General features: G+C 30.7%; 1 protein-coding gene across 2 annotated transcripts in view; it reads left to right on the top strand.

Annotated features, from left to right (window-relative positions):
* LOC107442136 (agrin) overlaps window positions 1-18,251 on the top strand; it is a 203,133-nt gene that overhangs the window by 170,167 nt on the left and 14,715 nt on the right. For both annotated transcript variants that reach the window (XR_011637174.2, XM_071182999.2), the window contains exons 19-21: window positions 12,747-12,962; window positions 16,130-16,248; window positions 16,866-16,949. Coding sequence is in view for 1 of the 2 variants with exons in the window: in XM_071182999.2 (XP_071039100.2) it covers window positions 12,747-12,962; window positions 16,130-16,248; window positions 16,866-16,949 (419 nt within the window). In the remaining variant the exon portion in view is untranslated. The remainder of the gene's footprint in view (window positions 1-12,746; window positions 12,963-16,129; window positions 16,249-16,865; window positions 16,950-18,251) is intronic.

Raw genomic sequence — 18,251 nt, 5'->3', positions numbered from 1 at the left:
CGGCGAAAAAAAGGGAATCTTTTTCTTTGGTCTATTGTGTTAGTACTAGAGGGAAGAGAAGCTATCCTCAGTGAAATGCGCTATTCTTATTTCCATAGCAGCAGACGGTCTCAGACTTTGTGGTGGGGGGAGTTCTTACCATGGACCAACTATAAGTGTGCATGTATGTATGTATATAAATACAAATCTGCAATTCTGTACTGATGCGCATTAAATTTGAAGTATATACACTCGAAAGCACGTTCGTCCTAACTATCTACTTTAGAACTCTCACCGATCTCCGCATAGCGCATTACCCCCGAAAAAAAAGTTTCACATAGGATTTGATAAATGTTTTATGATATCGCAGACTTGCAGCTCTAATCAATAAAAAATTACAGTTTTATTGCACGTTTTTATGAATTCTTTATTTTTAGTTACCTATATCAGGTAATCTCAACGTTGACAATATCGTGGTATATGGTGATGAAATCAACAAATCCATATTTTAAAAAGTATATGAAACCGTGTGTTTATTTCGCTAATATTAACGATTTTAAAGCATATCCCTATAAACTTCTATAATACACTGGTTATCATAAATTAAGGAAAAATCACAAAAATAGCGATAACTCTTTCAAAAGTAAGCCAAACCGTGCAAAATTTGCATATGTTGTCCACTAAGAGTAGCTGAGTAAAATTGCAATATGCAAATTAGTGGCGCTGCACTCGGCTTACGTCATCTGCCTGGAGCATAAAAGTCCAAGTTTGAGAGAAAGCACACAAATTTTACTGTGATTGCGACATTGAAAATCTGAGATAGCCAATTCGTAATAATGACCTCTAGGCATCATTTGCCTGAAGAACTACGATGGAGAGCCATCGGGAGACTAGAGGCAGGGCAGAGTCAATCAGAAGTGGCCAGATGGCTAAATGTGAGTCCATCTGTGGTTCATAGACTTTGGAGGCAATTTCAAACCACAGATTCGGCATCTAGGAGGTTCAGTCAAGGACGGCCAACTGTTACGACCAGTGCCGATGACCGATATTTGACATTAAGTGCACGCAGGAATAGAACCGCTACTCCGACACATCTTAGATCCTCTCTTGCTGCAGCCACCGGAAGGTTGGTGTCAACGTCAACTGTGCGCAGAAGGCTCCACGAAGGTGGTCTGTATGCGAGACGACCAGCCATTTGCGTGCCGCTCACATCACGCCATAGGAGAGACCGTTTGCAGTGGGCCCGACAACATGTCCACTGGACGTCAGATCAATGGAGGCCTGTTCTCTTTACGGATGAGTCCAGGTTTAGTCTAGAAAGTGACAGTAGACGTTATTTGATATGGAGAGAACCTGGGACCCGTTATCATCCATCAAACATCCGTGAAAGAGATGCATACGGAAGAGGCAGTGTCTGTGTTTGGGGAGGCATATCCTTAGGAGGGCGCACATACCTCCATGTCTTTCCAAGGGGAACCGTGAATGCTCAGGTTTATCGAGACAACATCCTTGATGCTTATGTGCGCCCATATGCCGGGGCAATTGGTGATTGCTTCCTGTTACAGGACGATAATGCAAGACCACACAGAGCTCGCATTGTTGATGATTATCTTCAACAGGAAACAATTACTCGCATGGAGTGGCCAGCTCGATCCCCGGACTTGAATCCTATCGAGCACGTTTGGGATGCTCTAGGGAGGCGTGTATCTGCCATCAATCCGCCCCCTCAGACCCTTGCCATGCTTGCAACTGCTTTACAAGAGCAATGGCTCTCACTTCCTATTGAACTGATAGACCGCATAATTGAAAGCATCACACATCGCTGTTTGTGCTGTATTGCTTCTAGAGGCAATCATATTCCATATTAAAGGTACTTTTTCTATTGCAAACCGATACTTCCAATTTGTTTATTTTATACATGTGCTAATTTCTATACTACTATTAATGTCTGATAATTTCTTTTTATGTTGTTTAATACCTTACTATGTGTTGTATATTGTGGGTAAGTTTCATAAAATTCCATGTGTAATTTCTTGAGTTATCGCGATTTTTGTGAATTTTCCTTAATTTATGATAACCAGTGTATAATTTCATCAAGAACTAATGAAATAAAATTGAATTTAACTATTTAAGCAGTGGGAAAATTGTGACAAATTATGAGTATTTCTTTTAAAAAGTTAGTACGAGGGTTGCTATTTATATTTCTGGCCTAATAATGAAAAAACAAATATGTAGGATCGAAATTGGTTTTATTGTTTTTCAAAATATTCTCCATGATGATCAATACACTTTTGCATGCGTTTGAACCAATTTTCAAAGCACTTTTTCCAGTCCGATTGAGGTAACTCCAAAACATGCGTTTTGAATGCATCAACCGCTTCTTCGGGGGTCGAAAATCGTTGTCCACGTAATTTATTTTTGATGTGTGGGAATAAGAAGAAGTCATTGGGTGCCAAATCAGGGCTGTAAGGCGGATGACCCATCAGTTCGATCCTTCGCTCCGTCAGAAATGCCTTTGTTTGAGTCGATGTGTGAGAGCTCGCATTGTCATGATGAAGAATGATTCGCCTGTTCTTTTGTTTTTTTCGAATTTCTCCGATGACTTCTGGCAAACAAATGGTCGTGTACCATTCAGAATTGACCGTCCTGCGTTGCTCTAACGCCACTGTTGCCACATGACCGTTAATGCCGAAGAAACAGGCAATCATTTGTTTCGATGTGCTTCTTCATCGAACAACTTTTGTTGGTTTTGCCTCGTCTTGGAAGACCCATACAGTTGATTGCTGTTTTGTTTCCGGCTCATATGCATAGATCCATGATTCGCCACCTGTGTAGATGTTATACACAGCCTATGATGTACCATGAACGTATTTCTCCAACATTTCCTAGCACCAATCGACACGAGCGTTTTTTTGAGCGTTTGTCAGATTATGCGGGATCCAACGCGAACAAAATTTTTTTACGCCCAAATGTTCATGCAATATTTTATTGATGCTAGTCATACTAATGTCTAAAGACGCCTCTATCTCACGGTATGTCACATGACGATCTTGCTTTATCAGTTCACGCACAGCATCGATCTTTTCTGGCACAACAACGGATTTTGGACGACCTGCACGGGATTCGTCCTGGATCGAACATCGACCACGATTAAATTCGTTATACCAATTTTTTACAGTGCTGTAGGATGGCGCTTTATCGCTGAATAAAGAATTAAGTTCATCGAAGCACTCTTGTCTTGACAATCCAAGTCGAAAGTTATGAAAAATAATGGCACGAAAATGTTCACGATTCAATTCCATTTTTTGTAAGAGAAGAACTTTTCAATTTACAGTCAACAACACAAATGAAGCTATAATGGTAAATCGTCTGCTGAATTTATGTTTAAAAATATCAAACTTTCGATTAAAATCGTCTGCGGTCGCCTAGCAACACTTACTGTTGCCAAGGCCAGAAATATAAATAGCAACCCTCGTATATGTATATAATTTTTCAGTTGGAGTGGTGAACCTTTAACTAATGTTATGGCAAATACAGTTAGATACAACTATAGAAGATGAAAGGCCTCTGAAATCAGTTGATTGTGCATAAAAAAGGCGGCTTCCTAACGTTACAGTTATTAGTCTTAATTTATTAACCTGAATCAATTTTCGAATCAGATATTGTTAAATCGGGGCATCAGCAAATACCACGATTCCAATCAGGTTCAACACCCACACGTGACGTCTCTTGCTGGTTCACAATTGTATGAAGCCACTTAGGAATATACAACAAGTAGTGTATTATGTGCCATGAATGTGTAGTATGGGTACTTATCAGTTTCTGTGGACGGTTAAAAGCCCCAATCTTCTAAATGAGTACCCTACTATCTAAGGCGTCTATATCAGTATAACAGGTTCTCTTTACCTCAGCTCCTATAATGGCAATACCAGTTTTATTTAATACCACATTCAGGTAAGAATCACTGGCTTCAATAAAAGTTTGGCGACTTTTTTCCTGTTCTTCGAAATAAGTACCTATATTAGTTCTCTGAAATTAGTTATTAAAAATATTATTGTTGTTGCTGATTATTTTTGATACTTTAAAGTAATTATTTTTTGCAGTAGTATAGATTAAGATAAATAATAAATAATAAGTATAAATTAAAATAAATGAATTTGCATTAAGAATTTGAATTAATACAGAAAAAGTAACATTTCATCTGAGAGAACCATAAGAAATCGTCATACTATTGACGCCAATGATGCTTAATTAATTTTGATAATACATAGATACGAATGGTATTATTTTAATTATTGTTTTCAATAGGCACTAGATATGCTGATATTGGTATAATTTATTCCCACTATAGGTACTGAGGAAACATGATTTTTATGTCTCACTAAAAGGGTTAAAAGTGAGGGGAAATAGTTGAGTATAGCAATTTTTTACTATCAGAAATTGACTTCGATCAATTGCACTATGGCAAATGATACTGAAAATAGTTCATCTTTATTTTGATGGAATGAACTTCTAAAAATATATTTTGTTTAATAACTTGAGGGACAACGGGAATGCAGCAAATTGTAATATATAATTATATTCAGAATTAATGTAGGTTAATTAATTTTGTAAGTTTACATAAGCATATATAATACATCTTACAGTTTTGCACATGAATTTTGCACTTGATCTTACAGTTTTGCACATGAATGTTGATCAATACAGATTTATTGATTATTTAGTACTTTTTTCACCTCATACAAAGAAAAGAAATTCAGTTAGTTTAAACTATAACAGTGTAGTTTACACTTTTTAAAAATAAAATTAAATCTAACATGAAGCATAAATAAACATTCCAATTCTAATAATTATTTTCAAAAATAACAAAGTAATTTAACAAAACACTGTTTCGATTTCATCTGCACTCAGAAATTAACATACAGAAAAACATAACAGAGGGTGTTCGCAGAAAGAGACTTCAGGCAACTTATGTTTCTTTAACTTAAATATGTGAAGGCAAACTTAATTGCAAAAACAGCTAAGATAACAAACTATAAATGTTTAATTATCTAACTCAGCTAAAAATCTGGAATTGCCATAAAAGATTAAGAAACACAAGATTAAAAAAGATGAAGGTAATTTTTCGGAGAATATTTTTAAGAATTATTTATGGATGATGTGTTCAAGTAAATGAAATTTAGGAAAGAAAGAGGAATATGGAATTGGACAGAGTTGTCAAAAACAAAGGCGTAATTGATTTTATTAACATTCAAAGGCTAAGATTTTTTAATTTATTTTTCATTTTCTTATAACTGTCACTGAACAGCCGACCCTATTTTTTGGGATTACGACTGCTAATTTTCAACTCCGTAGCCTTGTAATTTTGAACACAATCCAGAAGACAAAGGAACTCCTGGGTCAAGTACTAAGAGAAGTTCTAAATTCGTGGAGGACTTTTCGATGGAAATAACCAGAATTTGCGATACATGGAGAGCAAAACCACGAGAACCTCCTACGGTTATCCTCACGGCAAAGGGACTCTAACCCATGATCCGTCCATCACTGAGGATATTTCACGTCAGCACTGTGACGTCGGTGCAAGCCGGATGCGGAATTCGTATCGACCAGCTGTCGCTGGGAATTCGAACCCAGTTCACCTGATTGGAAGGCGAGCGCTTTTTCCCCTGAGCCATCGCGGCTCAAGGCTAAGATTTGCAAAACATCTAATTAAAGACAATGACACTGACACCACAAAAAATTATTTCTGGATGCGTGAATGAGCACTCGAAAGAAAGGGTGGCCAAAACTTAGATTGGTGGACAGCCTCAATTGTAAATTAAAAGCAAAATGCATTATTTGAAACGATAAAGCCAAATATAGAACTACGTGGTATAATATTCTGAAGAAAACTGCTTCCATCCTGATTTATTGCAGAAATGAAGAATATATTTTATTTTTCAGATCATTCAGTAATTGACTTGGTTAGAATCGTTTCTACGTTTCAAAAAGTATATACATAGGCTACTTACAAAAATTTGTTATATGCTTCTATTTGAAGGGGAGTAAAATAGCTTCTGTCCATGAAAACTGATTCGAGTAGAAACTATTTGTGCTCAGAAAGTAACGGCTTTTCCACCATACGGGTCATCTTCAATGTGTAATAACTCTCAGGACGAACCGATTTTTCATGTCATTGATTTGTCAAAACGTAGTCGTCATCAAAGCAATCTAGCGATTTCATTGATGCTCCCAATAGCTAACTAGAAATTTTAAACACATACAAATATGTGCCGTCCGTCTTTTACATTAAAAAGACATCTTTTGAAAGAAGCGAAACACCTGTGAATAAAAATATTAATTAAAAAAACTAATTACTCAGCAGTTTTTTAAGTTGAATCGATGCACTTGGAAGGCTGTGGGGGAATTATTTTTATTATTTTATTGTTATTTTAAAATTAGGTTATTAAAATTTATATTAATTTATGTATGTAGGTTGAAAAAAACTATACTCAAAATAAACTAAATATTTAAATAAAAGAGTTATTAAAAATAAATAAAAAGAATTCCTATTAAAAACTAAGGTTCATATAAAAGAATAAGTATCTATTTAAATTTGAATGAAAAATATATTTTTAAAAAAAAACAAAAAAAGCACATGAACTAACTCACAATATTTAAAGCACTACTTCGTTTAAAATTTTATCTAACAACTTTGTTTGATGAAGCTTTTTTATTTTTATGACAATAACACTTTTTCATTAATGTTTTCTGCTATTAACTAGAAATTTGAAACACCAAAACAAATTTATTCCTTTCGTTGTTTATTTAAATACACCTTTTATAAGTGACGAAAGACTTCTTATTGAAAGCAATTCACATAACTAATTGCACATCAAATTCTTAAATTGATTTAAAACTCCCGATGGTTTATTTTGACTTACTCTTTAGATTTTAACAATTCAGGCTCATACTAATTGGATCAATGGTAATTAGAGTTGCTATCAATCCAGACACCAAAATCATAAAATTATATAAAATTTATCTAAAATCGTAGAAATTTGAGGTAAATTTTAATATTATGTTAAGACTTTGTTATTTAATTTTATATAAAGTTATGTGAGGGCAAATTTGTATTTACAAATAAACTAGTTAAATATCATTAGCGTTCTTTTTTCTAATATTAAAAACATCCACATTAAAGAATAAATAAACATTCAGATTTGAATACAAAATTTCAGAAATGGTAACAAAACACAGGTGTTGAATAATATTGTAAAATAATACTTTATCTCAAATAGTATCTACATATTCTATCTAACAATTTTGTTAGAAACAGCATATTTATTTTTATAATAACTACACGTTTTTATTGATGTCTTCTATTATAAACTAACATTTTTAAGTACAGAAAAATTTGTTTCATTCATTGTTTATTTAAAATAAATACATATTTTATAAGAGATGAAACACTTATCAATTAAATTAATAATTCGCAAAACTAATTATACGGCAGTTTCTTAAATTGATTCAAACTTTTCGGTAAAGCATGGATAACTTACTTTTTATTTATTCTCCAGCTTTTAGTGACTTACTCTTTTACTAATTAGTAATTAGAATATGCAAATGGTAATCTGAACTTGAGATTATTATAATATCGCAATAATTTGTCTTAAATTTTAATGATGTATTAAAATTATTTTGCGTAAATAGACGTTAATTTACGTAAGTATGTTGCAAATCTTTTATTTTAAAACGAACAGTTTTATTTCTATTACAAAAAAATAATGTCCACATTAAAAGTATAAATAAATACTCAAATTTGAAAAAAAATTGCATTATACGTTCACAAAACACAATTGGCGAACATTTTAAAATACTACTTTGTTTCAAATAACTTCTGCATATGCTAACAAATTTGTTAGAAGTGGCATATTTATTTTTATGACAACAATTCATCTTCATTGATGCTGTCTATCGTTAACTAGAAATCTTAAAAACAGAGAAATTTGTTCCGTTCGTTGTTTATTTTAAATAAATGCATATTTTATATTAGGTGAAATACTTATCAAGGAAATTAATAATTCGCAAAACTAATTACATGTCATTTTCTAAAATTGATTCAAACCTTTCGGTTAAGCATAAATAGCTATTTTTTATTTGTTCTTTAGCTTTTACTGACTTACTCTTTTACTAATTAGAAAATGCAAATGGAAATTAGAACTTGCATTAATATAATATCGTAATAATTTATGTTAAATCTTAATGATATGTTAAAATTATTTTGTGTAAATTGATATTAATTTAAGTATGTTGCAAAACTTTTATTTTAAAATAAACTAAATAATTCAATAACAGTGTAATTTCTATTACAAGAAAATAACGCTCACATTAAAAGTATAAATAAATACTCAAATTTGAAGGGGAAGAAATTGCGTTATACTTTAACAAAACACAATTGACGAAGATTTTAAAACACTACTTTGTTTCAAATAGTTTCTGCATATTCTAACAAATTTGAAGCAATATTTATTTTTATGACAACAATACGTCTTCATTGATGCTTTCTATTGTTAACTAGAAATTTTAAACACAGAAAAATTTGTTCCGTTCGTTGTTTACTTAAAAAAATACATCTTTTATAAGAGGCGAAGCACTTGTCAATGAAAACAATAATTCGCTAAACTAATTACATGGCAGATTCTTAAATTGATTCAAACCTTTCGCTGGAGCGTAGATGGTTTATTTTTATTTACTCTTTAGAAACGAGCTTTTCTTAATTTGAAAGAGTACATTTATTGATCAACTTTATTTTCTTTAAAAGACGTCTCTTTTCGTTCTTTTTTTTTTCTCTCGCATCATTTTCATAGCTTTAATAAATTTTCATTCTTTAGACGTGAGTAAAAAAATTGAGTTCTTTTAAAAAGATGTTGATTACATTTCACTGCCAGTAAAGACCATATCATTTTAATTATCTCATATAATTGGATCACCAAAGCAGACTTAACTGAAACTGGCGTTCAATTAGTGTCATTGGTGCTGGTATGATTTTTATTTATTACATGGTATTATTTATTCATTCCATAGAGCAAGAGATTTAGAATTATTCATCAAGACTGCACTTTATTTATTTTCCGGGAAGAAATTGTTGAATAATTTATAGATCAAATGTTTACTTCTTTTTAAATGTCATTACTTATTAGTAGGTAAGTTAAAAGTCACTAATGTTCATATAAATAATTAAATTTTACTTCTAAAGATGCTGAAATAATGAACTTTAGTCTTATAAACTCATTTGCATTTAAAATGTTGTACTTTTATTGTTCTTCATTTATTATAGTTATTTCAGTGACAAACGTAACAAGATTTTATCCCCATTAACGTTAACTTCCAAGTTTGCATATCAATTGGAATGTTAAAATTTTGTAGGGAAGAAAGTTTTATTCGATATCGTACAATAAGAAAATAAGATAATATAGTTCGAAAGCCTTTTAAGAAATATATTTCATTTTATTAAAAGAATAGATACCTAAGAGTAGATGGAGACTTTCATCGTAGTTTTAAAATCATTCTATTCAGAAAAGAGGTTTTATGATACATAGAGGGGAAAATATACGAGTGCAATCTTTCGAGTTTTATCTTAAATAGTGCTGTATAGAAAAGGGGATAAAATTTAGGTAATTGATCCGAAATTTGAAAACAAATCATATTTTTTAAACCTATCTTCATAGAGAAAAATGTTTTATGATACATAGGGGAATAAAAAAAGAAAATAAAAGGTTATGTTTCGGTATTTGAACCAAAAATTCGTCAAAAGAATTTCTGAATGTTAAAATCTTTCTTTACGGAAAAGGTGCTATTAGTGCATAGTTTAACACAAGATTGCCCAAGGAAGTCATTTTGACTGCTTTTTAATTTCAATTAGAAAAAAAATGATGTACGTAATGAAACAATATCTTAGAATTATGTGACTTTTTGTACAGCGTATACTTTTTTTATTGTTAATATTTACTAATAACTTGCTATATAACTGTAAATAATATAAAAAATATCAAAAATTAATTTTAAACAAATTTCTTTACACATTAGTTGTTCTTTTACAATCCAGTCAATTTGACTGCTTTTGAGCAATATAAGGTATATACTAAGTGCAGTGTTCTGATATCTTCGCCAGAGGGCGCTTCGCTCTCTCACCTCCGAAAAGTAATTAAATAAAAATGAGGAGAGGCGTTCTCGGAACTGGCTTGTGAAGTCAGTACAAATTATGTCCCTAACTTACATTTATTTCATGTTATTTATATAATATGCGCTAAAATAAAAAGCGTTGTCTACGCAAGTGAGATTCATTCATAACAACACAAACCACATTATTCATAGTGGAATATAACACTAAGTTTCAGTCTTTCTACTGTTGAGGAAAAATAAAAGGAAAATTTCAATTTTCAGTTGCTCTCGGAAATATAATGATTATAATGTTTCGAAAACATAACCAAAAACTCGATAGAATAATTTCAGAAAATTAAAACCTATTTGTGCCAAAAGGGTACTATTATTGCATAGCTTAAAGTAAAAATAAAATTAAAAATTCATTCGGTTGAGCACGGAAGCATAATAATTGTAATTCTTTGGAAATTAAACCAAAACCTTGATAGAATAGTTTCAGAATATTAAGACCTATCTGTACTAAAAGAGTACTCTTATTGTAAGGGTTAAAGAAAAAATAAAATGAAAAATTCATTTTTCGGTTGAGCATGAAAACATAATGATTGTAATGCTTTGAAAATTAAACCACAAATTCGATTTAAAAAAAAATTCTGAATTTTAAAACCTAATTTGTGGAAAGGGTGTTACATGAGGTTAAATAGGTAAAGGAAAATGAAACCTTTTTATTTTAGGTTCTTAGGTTATTTAGGTTCACTAAAAGGGTTTTATACAAAAGCAAAAGAAGAAAAAAAATGAAAAAATTCATTTTAATTTTGAGCAGTGATACAAAATAATTGTAATGTTCTTGGTATTTAAATTAAAAATTCATCAGAAAATGACCCATTTTTGAAACATGATTTTAAGGAAAGGAAGTGGAAGAGAGTGCTATGATACATAGGTACGAGAAAAAATTGAACGGATGTACCTTATGTAGAAAACTGAAACAGAACAGCTGTAATGTTTCGATATTTTGTCCGAAAAAAATTGCATAGTCATCTTCAAATCTATCTTTGCAGAAATTGTGTTCTATGGTGCATGCATGATAGAAAAAACACAATAAAGAATTCATTTTTAACTGAGCACTAAAGGAAGGGGAAATGTGTGTTTTGTTTCGATACTTAAACCAATAATTTGGAGGAAAAATTTCCTAATTTTCAAATCTATCTATACGGAAAGGATTTCCGGTGATACATACTGTCGTATTAAAAGTTTCCATTTGTGGGAAAAATTGGCATTGTCTCAAAAGCTAAAAAACAGAACTTTAGTGAAAATTGGGCTGTACCATAATGAAATAGAAAGCGTATCTAGTAAAAATAAATGAACGGTTATCTAAATAAATATTTATATGGCGATCATCAGCCGTCATATCACTACAGCTTGGCCTCCCAGATCTTCAGACAATATTTTGTTGTTAGAATACTAACTCTTCCATGATCTACCGAACTTGATCTACCGTAATCCCCTCACATCTGCCTCCAAATTTTTTTAAAAAAGCAATTGCAAAACTTTTTTCAGCATTCACTACTTTGAAGGATTGACGAGCGAATATTGCATGTACTCGGTGAGTCTTAGTGGAGTCTTGGATCGAAACCCCATCCCCTTCAAACCGGGATTCCGTTCTATACCCACGGAGCTCCCAAGGCGATTTTATAGATAGTAACGGACAACGGTTGACATAATAAGCATGCTTATGTAAACACTCCAGTAACAGAAACAACTGCATTAATGTACAAAACCATAGACTAATTTGAAATGTTTTTAGCAAAACATCCGGTAAAATATTTATATTTAAATGTTAAACTTAGCGGGTTCTCAAGCTTTAAAATTCAGTATCTAATAGTACAATTCATAATGTATCACTCACAATACTATAAGAGAGTATTAAAATTATTTGAACCATAATTAGACTACATGAAAATGTAACTAATGTATGAAAATGAAGATACTGTTTAATTTATACTGCAAATGAATAAAACTAAACAAAGTGAATAAAGCATGATTAATGACACGAAAGCTGAGTATTGGTTCTGTAAGTAAAAACCTTCATCAGTGTTAGGAATAAAAAATGAATTCTATGCTTCGGCACTGAGTAATATTCTTGCTTATAGAACCGGAAGTATAACTGTGTATTTTGTGCTATTATTCATGCTTTATTTACGCTGCTAAGCTTTATTTTTATTTTATGAAGATAACAGACAAGCTGTTGACACCGAAAAGATTAATTTTCAAAATTCGAATTTACCTTAATTTTGTTAGCAATTTCTTTTTTAATATTTGGTTTATTTTTGTCGGTCAAGCCAAAATATACCTGCTGCAAAAGCCGCAATGTTGCGCTGGTTCTGCTACAGAGGTAAACAGTTGATTGTTGAACTTTGAATACTATTTTTTGAACTTTAAATACTTTGAATACTATTATATATACTCAAATTATTCATTACTTCATCAAGCTATTACTCAAATTTTATATTGAATTTAGATACATGATCTAAATTTTGACTGGCGTTGAACCTTAATAACGAACCCTTTAGCTGCACTTACGTATTTATAAACTATTTTTACTAACCAAACAGATGCTTTATTTTTAGGATCAAACATGCTAATGAATTAATACATTTACGTCCAGAGAAGCAAGTCCTGACTGGTAGATACCACATAGTTTCAATGGAATTTGATTCACGTTTAGTTGCTGTACACCTCGATAAAGCATGGAACGATTCCAAGTATCTCAACGACAAAAACAATACTCTAAAAGAATTTTTGACTAAATCGGACTTAATAGTTGCTCCCGATATGCAGCTGAGGTAAATCTACGTTATTTATATTTCCTTTTAGATTTATCATTGCTGATTTTAATTTTTTTTAAATAAATAAGAGCTTGGTTAAAAAAATATATAATATTTTGAATTAAATATGATGTTGAATTATTTTCCAACTTTATTGTTTTTTTCCTAAAAAAAAAGAATTATTTTAAACAGTAGAAGAGGCAACGCAATATAAATTGTGTGAAGCTTGTGATATTTAGATGAGATGGAATTTAATAATCTACCGGTTGTCCCAAAAATTACGGATGCATTTTGAATTTTTAATGAAAAAAAATAAAGGAACGCGATGAAAATTTGTGATCTGCAGCATTATGCTAGGGGAACTAGGTAATTTAATTTCACCAAATTACTCATTTAGATCAACATCCCGCCAATAAGTGGCGCAAACTGCTCTTCGAAGTGGAACTGGTCAGTAATAACCATCTTCATATTTTTAAATAGTTCATCTTTAATTTTTTTAATCTTTAATTTTCTAATCTTTAATTTTTTAGGACCACGTAAAGTCTACATGTATCTTTAAAATGTCACGGTTTCTTACACTAAAAAGCAATTATTTTTTTTTTTTAATTTTTGAATAAGAACGTAATTTTTCTATGATTCAGTTGTTTATTTAAAATGTAACTTAAAATTGCAACTATAGCATCAAGTTTCTAACTCGCATCATTTGAAAATTAAAAATCAATTTTCCATTAAAATTTAATTACATATATTTTAAACAACTGAGTGTTAATAATTGACCGGCTTTCAGTTTACTTTCATCAAATCTTTCAGTTTACCCTAAAATTTTGAAATACCTTGTTTCAAAAAAAAATTATTTCTGTTTTATACATATTTTTTTTGCCATTCCTTTTGGCTCTTTGGATTCAATACCGATTTCAATTAAAAAAATCTAAAAAAAAGGAAAGTATGTTTAAAATTATTATATGAATATTTCATAATTTGTACTGATGCATAGATTATAATCATTATATTAGTTTGGCACAAAAGTGGTTTTTATTTTTTTAGCTCATTTTTTCATTAAATATTTCCTAATTATTTCATATACATTTTTTTCCAATAAGCAAATATCTAACTTACTATAATAAAGTTCTAAATAACAAAATAATTTTTCTCATTATAAATATTTTAAAAATAATATGTATTTTTTTTAAATCTGAGATAGCTATGAAAGCGATAAAAAATATTGTAGTTGCTTTAGGTATGAATGCTTACCGAAAAACCATACTTAAAATTAATAACGTTATTAGAAAGCAGATGCCTTAAGATAAGAAGGTAAATATTTAATTTTTTCTTTGCATTTTTACTTAGCGAAATACGGGGGTGTTCAAGCAACCCTTCATAGACAAAATATTTTTTTATGTTTTTTATAAATTTCGAATTGCATTATTAAAAGTAATAAACGTGAATCTTATAAAAATAAATTTAAGTCTGTGATGTAATGATGACGGGTTAAAAAATAATTCTAAATAAGCTTAATTTCTAAGTCAAATTATTAAACGTGCGTCCAATAAAAATACATCACATTTATTCATTAATAAGTCATTTCATGATTATTATTTAAAATGTTACTATGTATTGAGATCTCTATTGGGCAAAATAAAAAAGTGAACTCACCAAATTCAGTTTGACCTAATGTAGGAATTTTCCCGCAATAAGTCGCAACTCTTATGGTTTCAGGTTCTAAATACTTAGTAATTGGTGCAGACTGAAGATACGAAAGATACGAAATCAGACACAAAACGCGCTTTCTCTGAATAAAAGTTTTTTTTGCGGATTTGAATTACTAATCCCAGAAGAATTGGGGGAGGCCATTGTTTGGAAAAGAGGGTCTCAAAAGTTATGAAAGGAGAACAGTTGAAATTTTGGGACTCCTTAATATTGATTTCACTTTTTGCATAGTTCGATTTATCACAAATTATTTTAAGCGAAATGAACAAATTTCGCACATAGCTATAAAATTCTATCATCCAAGCATAACTCCGTGTAAAAAATGATGTTTAATAATATTTTTTTATGAATGAATTTAATATTATTCAGAAACATTTTAAAATATAGGGTATATAAGTTTTTACATAATTTTAAAAGAATGTAATTTTAAATGCAAACTATAAAATTTGTACGAAATCGTTTGTATCTCGTGAAAGTGAATTTTAAACATACATTTCTAAAATTTCATAACTCAGGAGCTATTTGACCAATTTCGTTCATTTTTTTTATTTGATCATTTAAAATTATAAATTTTAGAATTATGTAATTATTTGTATACTTTGCTGCTCAGAAATTTTTTCGATCATCATTAAGTAAAATAATAAATAATTATTAAAAATTATTTTGTACATGGTATTATCTAAGGTAATGTAGTGCATGGTAATATATGGTAATATAAAGGAAATTTAAGATGTATGCTGAAATATTTTTAGGCAAAAAGCGAAATTATCATTATAATGATCTAAAATTTCAATTGATCTTCTTCTGCCTAAAGAACATATTTTTTAGATTGTGGCCACCCCTTACATTTTAATTTATATTTATAACCGTCGTTGAACAGCCGACCCGATTTTGGGTTTACGACTACTAATGCTGAACTCCGTAGCATTGCAGTTTTAAACCCACTCCAGAAGACAAAAGAACTCCTAGATTAAACATTGGGAGAAATTTACCTTCATGCTGGCATTTGCGTTCCATGGAGAGGAAAACCACGATAACCTCCCATGGTTAGCCTGACTCTAAGGGAATTTTAAATGAAGATCCGTTTACCACTGAGGACATTTTACGTCAGCACTCTGGAATTCGTATCGACGAGCCATCGCTGGGATTAGAGGCCGATTCACCTCATTGGAAAGCGAACGCTTTATTCCCTCAGCCATCACAACTTCCTGCATTTTAATGTCCGAAATCAAAATCTCTCAAAAAGGGCTTACTTTATTCAAAGAAAGTACGTTTTTGCGTCTGTTTTCGCAACCTTAAATATGACCTGGGCTAATTAATTATCGTATTTAGAATTAGATCCTGAAACCTTTAAGATTGAGTTCTAGTAGGGGAAAAAGCATTTATTAGATCACAAGGGTGTTCACTTTTTTATTTTGTACACTGGCACACAGCTTGTTGCGGCTTAATTTCCTAATTTATTTTATTTTCTCTTTCAGTCAACATATGAATATTTTAAAAGGTTTTTCCAAGCTGAAAAGCTTCGTAGGATGCGTTCACAAAATTAGAATTGGTTGTACCGAATGCGGTAGACTTAAAACATCTGTTTTAATACCAGGTAACTTTTCTTAAATACATTAAAAGTTTTTTGTTGCCACTACTTTCAGAATAGATTTTTAGAATTTTTGTCAAGAAAGTATGCACGATGAAGATCGCAAATTAGTATTGAAATGACGAAAAAATAAGAAAGGTAATTAAATTCTAACGAATCATTAGTGATAATGATATTAAAAATCTCAAAATAAGTTTAATTGTAAGACGAGAATTAACGGTTTATCAAACAATTTCTGTTGTTTTTACATCGTCTTCCTGCCTAATGATTAATTGAGTTTTGATAAGGGCTTTATTTTATTTAACAGCTAATCTGTGGAACATAATGTTCATTTTATTAATATTTTAATTATTGACAAGCATTCGTGAAATATATATATTAAAAGCTTTGATGGCAACAAAAAAAATTTTAAATTCTTATAATGTTATAATTTTTATAACATTATGAAATATTATTTTTGAAATAATCAATATAAAATATTATTTTTGCAATAATCAATATAAAATATTATTTTTGCAATAATCAATATAAAATATTATTTTTGAAATAATCAATATAAGATATTATCTTGGCAATAATGGTTCAGTAAAGAATCAACAGATTGAACTTTAGAATATTTTCAGAAACAATATTCGAGAAATCAACGATGAAGTCCGTGTGTATGAACAAAAATATCAAACTTCCTTTCAGTCTTCCATTTTTACACGGTAAGTAAAGATATTTTAATATACAAATATTGTACTTATAATATTTTAAGTAGAAATTTTTTTTCTAATGCGGTTTTGATTTTTTCTAGTTGAATATTGAGGTTGTTATGGAAACATAAAATTATAACAGTGAAATACTAGATAAATCTATTGATTTCCAGGATGCATCTAGTTGTTTATAAGTAATTTTATATTTGCGGCTGACCTCTAAATATTGTAATGATATATAATGTTCCGATTTTATGGAATAGTTCATATTAATATTGTTTGCAAGGTGCGGTAGAAAAACTAGAAAGCAATTTCAATATACTTTTTATTTTATTTTATATCCGTCGCTGAACCGCCGACCCAATTTTGGGTTTACGACTACTAATGTTCAACTCCGTAGCCTTGCAATTTTGAACCAATCCAGAAAACAAGGACACTCCTGGATCAGTACCCCCAGAGGTATGTTTTGTTATGAGATCATTGAGGACTTTGTGACTAGACAGATTTAACGTGCATCAGTATCATATTTACTACACGGAGAGTCTTCAACCGGCAGAGATCGAATCCACGAATAGACACGGGCCTAGTTCCCTAACAACCAGGCTATCCCAACCCAATGTACTTTCATTAAAAAAATAAATTAGCAAAATATAATAAATGATAATACGAGTAGACTTTTACTGATAAATAAATTAAATTAGTTTTAAAGTGGCCGACTTTTGCAGCGATGACAGTTGCACGAACGCTTATTAAAATTTCAACAATTGGTATTTTACCTTTAATCTATGCTACCCCCGCCGAAGCAGTCAACTTAGAGAGTCCAAACTTATGTGTACAGAGAAATTGAATGATTTTACACTGTCGTTTTCTTTGCTTAAACAACTCTAAAAAGGTAGATCTTTTGCTTGCCCTGTAAAAAATCCAAAATGTATCATATCATCGAAAATTCTATGGGCACCTGAGACCGTTCACGGCCCATTTCTCAGCTATCTTTTAAGGTGGAACTGTCAGGTAACTGGAATGCAAATTGGAAATCAGTGAAAAGAAAATTGAATGTTCTATATTCTAGATAAAGATGCGTCGCAACAACAAAAAAAAGGAAAGAAAAAGCAACCATTGGTCTGAGGTTTATGTCTTCTTTAACGTTTTCGAAAGTAAAAATTTCGTTAAATCCTGCATTATTACAATTTATGGCTTTTTCAACAAAATTTATAATTAATCTTTGCAACATGATGGTCTAAAAAATAAATCTTAAGGAAATACAATGCGTAAACTAAGAAATATATTATATAATATTTTAAAATTAAAGTGGTT

This window comes from Parasteatoda tepidariorum, chromosome 7 (assembly GCF_982258835.1).
Source record: "Parasteatoda tepidariorum strain Cologne lab strain chromosome 7, Ptep-v5.0, whole genome shotgun sequence".
In the NCBI taxonomy this organism is placed as follows: Eukaryota; Metazoa; Arthropoda; class Arachnida; order Araneae; family Theridiidae; genus Parasteatoda; species Parasteatoda tepidariorum.
The sequence above is the reverse complement of the archived record's forward strand: the minus strand, read 5'-3'. Positions and strand labels throughout refer to the sequence as shown.